The following is an 8,711-nucleotide window of genomic DNA, read 5'->3' as shown; positions in this document are numbered from 1 at the left end:
GGGTTTGTTTTCAAGAAGTAAAGCATTTCATGAAATAATAATTATTTTAAGAGAAGTCTTTCACTATTACCTTCTGTAAAACCTGCAAATTATTTGTAAATCTGTGAACTTTTTTTTTTTTTTTTTTTGGACCGAAAGTGTTTATGGCCCATGCTTGCAATTAATTTATACAAAAACTTTCAATTCCGTAGACCTCCACCATTTTAACACAAGCACCCCGCCCCGCCCCCATAATAATGTAGACACTTATATCCACGTTGATTTTAACTGGTGCACTGTCTGATTTGCAAGGGTTTAAAAACTAGCAGACGACGAGTGTCGACGACCAGAGAGAATTAATCACCACCGTTAAATGTGAAGTCCGCCCTCTACTGTTTTGTAGTGACCAGTTAATTTTAATAGTGGTAATTAATAGTATGAACGTCTTTCTTCACCAAAAAATCCCTCTTCTAATTTGTGTCGGTACTTTCCCATGTCTTTAGTTTAAAAAGAATTACTTTTATTGTTTTTGTTGACTAAAAGGCCTGCACAAGATCAGGAAAAGGCAAAGAAAAAAAGTTAACGTTTGCAGACGACAAAAACAAGGCCCATCAAAATTGAAGACTGCCCTCTGCCTGTTGTCTATGGACAGTCTAAATTAACGGAATGTTTGTTGTTATACTTGCCTATTTTTTGTAAAATACTTATCTTTTATGCAGAAAAGCTTTACTGGATCTAAAATAACAAAACAGTGAAGCAACATAGGTAAACTAAAATGTATAGTACCTAGAAAAGGAGGTACAAAATCAACATCCACTAAAAACACAATCTGAAAACTGCGAGCCCCTTTAACAAAAACGCCAACTACGCGGTATAAAAATAGACAGAAGCCGTCCACATCCTAGACGTGCTTTGTAATTACACCAATAGGAATTTAACACAGTGCCAGACTAAGCTTCAATGTCACTCGATCAATGCGGCAAATTTTTGACCCATTTTTTAACATCATAACATACCAACGGTCTAGTCTACTAGGGTTGGACGTGTGAACGGCGTGCTGTGTATGCACTGTATTTTTTTTAGGGTAGATTTGTCTACATTTTTTATGCTGGCGGGTTCTCTAAAATGGCCGAGCATGACGAAGGAGCGGAATTTGGGAAAGGAGATTTTGTCCTTTTGGACGAAGTCACCGAGGATGCATTTATGGCAAACTTGAGATTAAGGTGAGTGAGAAGATTGATTTTGATGTGTCATGTAATTCTGTGTTGATCGTCGTTAATTTATGATGAATTGAGATTTTCTTTTACACTAATTAATGTCATCATTCATGATGTCATCGACACACTGACAGTGACACTGGCTGACACTAGTTGATCATGTTGATTTAGTCAGTGCATGGGGAGGAAGAATTCTACCTCCACGGCCAGTGTGAACATTTCAAAATAAGGCTTTACCATGAACATGATATTTAATAAATATTTTATTTTATGTTTCGTTTTAATTGTTTGTAAATCTAAACTAAAGTCTAACTAAGTTGCGATATTACGTATTATTACTATAAGTATAAAACCTTCCTCTACTATTTTACTATGCTGTCGGGAGGTACATGTACTTCTAGAAACTATAGTTTCTAGAAGTAGTCGGAAGGAGGGTTACGTTATCGCAACTAGACCAGTCTATGATTGAATATAAAAACAAATCACGATTATAGTTTGCCTATTGTAAATGTAAACTAAGAAAACAAATTATGTTTTTGATAAAAAATGTTTAAATTGAATCTAGCCAAATAAGTTTTACAATAAATGAAAATCACATTGAATTAAGTACTAAATACAAAAAATACACACAACTGTTAAGCTATTTAGTATAAAATGAAAAACAAAATATTTATAAAAACTCTGTTGAGACAAAATTGTGCCAGTCTTCGTACATATCATATGACTGAAGTGAAAGCATTTAAATCATTAAAATTATTTTAAAATCTATAAAATAAATACTAAAATCTAGCCTGGAAAAGGTTACATATTGTGCCACCACCTTTTCATTCGATATGAAATAATATAGTATTAGTATCTAATTTACCTCAATGAGATATCTTTTTGTAAAAATTAGTGAAAAAGTGGTGGCGCCATACGGAAAGTTATCCTCTAGCCTATAGGAGGCATGCTATGTATTGTATACATTGCAGTTGTGACTATCTTAACACTCAATTGACCAGGAAGTGTTACTAAAGGACAGCTACCCAAAATATATTATTTTAAATAAATTTGTTTACCGTTTAATTCATTTTGTTGTGCTCAAAACTATTCATCTGTGACTTCAATTCATGCTCCCCCTACACACTGCACAGTCAGTGCTCTGGAATGTTGACTTTGCTCTGCCTTGAAATTACACCACACAATAGATTTAATTCAGCAGGAAATCCCATAGGGATTTTGTCGACTTGAAACTACTCCTGTGGTTGAATCGAAAGTCAAGTCTCTCGGCTATGCTCAGTCTTGGTACAGGAATGACTGTATGTAAGGACTACTTCTAGAAACTAGAATGCTCTCCGTCACAGGGGAGCCTTTATTTGTTTCTAAAAGTATGCAGGGATTACCCATTACTTTTCCATTGATGGGGGGGGGGGGGGGCACCAGTTATTTTGTCGTTTCACTGGTATTATCAGTACTATTTTATTTCGTAACGAATGGAAAAAGTGGTGACAGAATACAGAAATATTTTCCTTTTTTTTACTGGTCCCTAGTCCCTGTTTAGGTTCCCTTTTTGTTATTAGTCCGAATTGGCGACATACAACTATACGGCTACAGAGGTAGATTGAAAAGTGAAAACAAGACAAATTGTCTTTAGTGACTGGCACTTTCCTTTAAATGCTTGACGAGCTGTAGGCCAAGTGCAGACCTTTTTTGGTGAAATTTCATCCTGTGAAACTTCATCCTGTGAAACTTCATCCTGTGAAACTTCATCCTGTAAACTTAACAATTTTACCTTGTTAGGCCACATGAAAAACAAATTGTTGATCGTCTCCGCCCGACCGTTCAAAACCCTCCGACCCCCCTTTAAAAAAAAACTGTTATCATAAAAAAACATTCTGGATATCTCTTTATACTTTTAATGTGTTTGAGGAAATAATTATGATCATAATTTATCCCCTTCATGAGTGAAAATGTTTTAACTTTGAGCAGGAAATGTTTCATCCCAAAACACAAGGAAATATTTTGCCCACCAATTAGGTAGGCCTACCACTATTATTACTGCAGTTAGTGTTATGTTACAAAATCAGATTGTAAGAAAGTACCATGCATAGTGTACGGGGAGGTTGCCAATAGTGGCTGCTAAATCTTCCTGCATTGTTATTAATCCGTACATTTCCGTCTCGAGGTTCAAATTTTACACTGGCAGTAATTTGGGCCAGTTAGCTCAATGAGCAGATATTAGTCAATGTTGTTCAAATAAATGTTAATAATAATAATAAAAGTGGCAATCTATAATGCGCCATGTCTGTCTAAAAGACACTCCTGGCGCAGGAGAGATGCCGAAGCCAGATTGCAAAGAGTATACTTGCAAAAAATTAAGTTTTCAAATGGGTTTTGAAGCTGGAATATGTAGTGATTTGTCGGAGTTTAGGGGGGAGTTCGTTCCATATGTTGACTTCACTCTGATATTATCTAAGGATAATTTTGTTGATTATTGAAGATTATAACACCCCTTACAAATATTCTGCCTTTTCATTTGTTAGAGCGCGTCACATATGTCTTAGTTTCACTAGAAACGACGCCCTGTGAAAGGCCTAGTGCATCGTTTGCCGTGTGATAGTCCGACGACTATCACACGGCGTGCAGTACCCAGATGTCTTTTTACCCATCTTGAACCCAATCAGTTGTGCATCTGTGTATCTGAATTGCTCAGACAAATGTTACGTACGAGGATGACAAATAGTCTGTTGGGGTGTTATTTAAAACAAATATTGACTACTTTTACTCGTGCTTATGGTTAAAATTCCGACTTCCTCGGTGATCCCCGGACCGTTCCATTTCCACGCGACTGCGCCTCAGGAAAATAGAACACTCCTTTGATCACCTCAGGAGTCGTAGATGTTTAACCATAGCACTCAAAGCAGTCAATCTTTGTATGTCCTATCTACCCATAATATCTTCCGGAACTTCAAATTAAAACAGCTCAGTTGTTAAACTATAGAATTTTTCTAATATTCATAAAATTCTGGTCACACAAAATTATTGCCCAGTTTACGAATGAGCTTCATGTACGACCTGCTGGCTTGGGGATTTCTCCCCAAATGCTAGATAGTACATTAATCACAGTGTAATGTGAGTTTGGCTGTTGGCCAATTCCTACAGACTTGGACTTACAAAAGAATTTCACCCACATGGCAAATCCCCTCACCTCATGTTCATATCATCCTAACTATCTGATGCATTTGATTCTCCGTTCCCAACACAATATCCCCGCTCACTGAGTCACACTTGATGCTCGTTTTAAAGGCACTGGACTTGTTTGGCAATTGTCAAAGACCAGGGCCCAATTTCATGGCTCTGATTAACGTACATACATGTAAGCACAGAATCGGTGCTTATGGTAGCAGGGAATTCTGTGCAAGCATATTTCACGAGTTATCGGCGACTTTGGCTATGTGTGTGCGTACTCCATGATACTAGGCATTCTATGCTTACAAGGCTAGCACAGAAATTAGGCGCTTGCACGTAAGCGGGGGAACAATATCTTAAGCGCAGAATTCGGCGGTTTCTCACTTTGTAACCCAACATAGTGTAAAATGACAAACCTGTCAAAGCTTGGGCTCAATTGGTCATCGAAGTTGCAAGAAGATAATGAAAGAAACAACACCCTTGTTGCACAAATTTGTGTGCTTTCAGATGCATAATAAAAGGCTTCAGGCCTGAAGTATTTTATTATTTGAGTGAGAATTTAACTCAAGACCTACGTTACTTCAGAGGGAGCTGTTTCTCACAATGTTTTATTAATTAATAACAGCTCTCCATTGCGTGCTACCAAGTACCAAGTTTTTATGCTACAATTATTTTGATTAATACGCAGTGTGTCCAGCCCTCCATTTCACCAAACTCTTCCTAACTTAGCATTAATCTTAGAACTAAGGACAAGTCCCAGCTTTGCACTGTAACATGTAAACCTTTAAGATTGATCCTCAGTTAGGACTTAGTTTATATAGTCGTAACTCGAGAGTTAATCCTAGCATTTTGTGAAATCAGCTGTGCACAGTGCTTTAAAGGATTTGGGTACCTTTTCAAAATGTCCATAGATTTACATTCAACTTACAGGGTTTGAAGATAATGATAGTGGAAAGCTTCCCTTCAAATATTACTTACTGAGGTGCTGTAGTTTTTGAAAAAATACGTAAAACAATGTCATGAAAATACATGTGTTTTACTCATTTCCCAAGAACTACAGCACCTCAGCACTTAATATTTTCAGGGAAGCTTTCTACTATCATTATATCTTCAAACTGTGTAAGTTTAGTGTAAATCTGTGGACATTGTGTTTTTTTGTCCTACAAAAGTTACATAGACCCTTTAACCATGGAGCTCCAGCATGGTTCTACTGAACACCAACTTATATGCAGTCTGGTGAACTTGTCTGCTGAAGTAACCGAAACCCATAGTGAATCAAGACATAGGAATGTTGTCACAGTGAAACCATGCCGTTACTTTCAATGGGTGTAGTGTTTAGCAGGAGAACGTTGGGAGGGGCTGAGGTCTAGTTTGGTGTCAAGTTGTGGGAGGGTGAACTTGAGGGTGATGTGTTTGGCCTTTAATTCATGACATTTTTATTTGATGAGGGGTTATCGATATAATGGAAGTGAGTCAACAACCGATGAACAACCGGTGGACAATTTTTGTATGATAATAGTTCTTCATTAAAGATCTATCAATTCATGATTAAAAGCCCCTATATATCACGTTAAAGCGGTGTACAAGCATGTCATTTTATCTGGAAGATGGTGGGTGGTAGCACTTATAGGCCTTCTGATTACACTGCATTTAACCTTTCGTAGCAACAACAAATTTATCAAACATAATTATAGATAGATGCATTTTGAAACTCTGAAAAACTGTCATGACGAAGTTTTAAATGTAGAACATCAAAAACAATCTGTACTGGGCTTGAATTTTGGCCAAAAATTCAACAAGACCGCAGGATTTGTATGTACATGTATGTAGCTAAGAATCTTAACTGGCAAACCAGAGGATTTTTTTACAAAAATCATCTAATAAAAATGAGAAGAGACCAGAATTCACAGTTTTCTCACAAACTATCGTTTTTTATTGGAGCAAAGTAGAAGGTTTATCTCAACATTTTAGCATTTCTTTTTTTTAAAGCCATTGGACCCTTTCGGTACAGAAAAAACAAAAAAAGTTCACAGATTTACAAATAACTTACAGGGTTTACAGAAGGTAGTGGTGAAATACTTCTCTTGAAATATTATTCCATGAAATGCTTTACTTTTTGAGAAAACAGTAAAACAATATCAATTCTCGTTAACGAGAATTACGGATTTATTTTAAACACATGTCATGACACGGCGAAACGTGCGGATACAAGGGTGGGTTTTCCCGTTATTTTCTCCCGACTCCAATGACCGATTAAGCCCAAATTTTCACAGGTTTGTTATTTGATATAGAAGTTGTGATACACAAAGTGTGGGCCTTGGACAATACTGTTTACCGAAAGTGTATAATGGCTTTAAAACGATTGAATTTAAAACAGAAGACACTGGACTTGTTTCATCCAAGTGGTCTGGTCTAGTGTAAAACTGTAGTTTTCAATATGAGTTGACCAACCTTTTTCTAAAATGGAATGTATAATACATTTTTTAAAGGGAAGGTACACTTGGTGTATCTCAACATGTATAAAATAACAAACCTGTGAAAATTTGTGGTTAATTGGTCATCGGAGTTGGGAGAAAATGATAAAAAAAAAAACACCCTTGTTGGACGAATTTGTGTGCTTTCAGATAGGAATAAAAGACTTCTAGCTAGAAGTCTTTTATTATTTTCGTGAGAAATTACCTCTATTTCAAAATCCATGCTACTTCAGAGGGAGCCATTTTTCACAATGTTTTATACTATCAACAGATCTCCAATGCTCATTACCAAGTCAGTTTTAAAGTTAATATTTTTGACTAATTACCAAACGTGTACCTTCCTTTTAAGTAATGAATTATGATATGAAATACACACTGCTCAAAGTTGGACAATGTATCCTCGTTCGGCATCATATTTCGATGTAGCCTATTTAATATCTAGAGCACATGTCATAACTGTGTCCTAATTTTAAAGATCATTGTTCTTCGGTCAAATTGATTTTTACACCATGTAGTTCATGGCAGGTGTTTTGTCCTGAACTACGAGAGATAGATACTGTACCTGTGATGAACTGTGTTCAGCTAAACAACATTGTAGGTACACTACTACGCCATAAATCTGTACACACCCTGTTTTTAATGTGTTTGTGCTGCATCACTATTTACACTTAAAGGCATGGTACACGTTTGGTTTTGTCAAAGACCAGTCTTCGGTGTATCCCATCATAACCATAAAATAACAAGCCTGTGAAAATTTGGGCTCAATTGGTCATCGAAGTTGCAAAGAAAAAACACCCTTGCGTGATGAAATTGTGTGCTTTCAGATAAGAATAAAAGACTTCTACATAGCTAGAACTAGAGTCTTTTATTATTTTAGTGAGAAATTACCTCTTCAGAGGGAGTCGTTTCCCACAAAGTTTTATACCATCAACATCTCTACAATGCTTAGTTACCAAGTCAGTTTTTAAGTTAATATTTGTTTTGAGTAATTACCAAACGTGTACCTTCCCTGAAAAGGAACTGTGCCTTGGATCGGAAGAGTTGGTCTATAAAAAGCGTTTGTAACCGTTTGTTATAAAATGCATTTAAAATGGTAAGAAAGATGTTGTAAAAGTAGAAAACAATGATATACGAAAATATCCATCGAAATTGCGTGGTTTTCCTTTTACATTGTCAACTAACATGGTTGGCCATATGGCCGACCATGTATCTTTGCGACGTAAAAGGAAAACCGTGAAATTCCGAGGCATGTTTGTGTGGATCATTATGTTTTACTTTTAAATTATCTAACTAACCATGCATTTTATAACAAACGATTTCAAACGCTTTTCAAAGACCAACTCGACCGATGCAAGGCACTGTGTTCCTTCAACAGACACCCCTTCTATTTAGTAACTTGCCTATGAATTGAATTTTATTATACTCTAAAATAGGGAGACCATGTGAAATATTATTAGAAGAGCGCCAACACTCTTGAGGTATTTGCTCGAAATCCCGATCTTGTTAACTTTATCGTGATCGACTTCAAATTCTTAAAATGTATTTTAGAGATTAAAACTTGGGGGTAAAATTGATTTTTAGGAATTTGAAATATGGTATAAAAGAAATTGTTTGAAATTGAAAAAAAATAAAATTCTTGCCAATTTGTTGTTACTGCAAAAAAAAGAAGATGGCCGCAGCGTTATGAATTGCATAAAAAGTGCATCAAGATTCAATGAGACTATGTATTATTCATTGTCACTAAACAATTGCCTCACCATGTGTTAGTGTGGAGGGCACTTAGCTTTTTCAATTGAAGGCTGTGGCTACCAAAGCATACGTACAATTCAGTTATTTGCCACAATTTCAATCCCAAGGTCTCGGTTTCATTCAG

The 8,711-nt window shown here is 36.2% G+C and overlaps 1 protein-coding gene across 1 annotated transcript in view; it reads left to right on the top strand.

The window, feature by feature from the left end:
* The first annotated feature begins 1,001 nt into the window (after positions 1–1,001).
* Positions 1,002–8,711, top strand: part of LOC139948756 (unconventional myosin-Id-like) — a 43,950-nt gene continuing 36,240 nt past the window's right edge. The window contains exon 1 of the mRNA XM_071947069.1: positions 1,002–1,202. Within this exon, the coding sequence (XP_071803170.1) occupies positions 1,105–1,202 (98 nt within the window). The 5' untranslated portion in view covers positions 1,002–1,104. The remainder of the gene's footprint in view (positions 1,203–8,711) is intronic.

Source organism: Asterias amurensis, chromosome 16, assembly GCF_032118995.1.
Source record: "Asterias amurensis chromosome 16, ASM3211899v1".
In the NCBI taxonomy this organism is placed as follows: domain Eukaryota; kingdom Metazoa; phylum Echinodermata; class Asteroidea; order Forcipulatida; family Asteriidae; genus Asterias; species Asterias amurensis.
The sequence above is the reverse complement of the archived record's forward strand: the minus strand, read 5'-3'. Positions and strand labels throughout refer to the sequence as shown.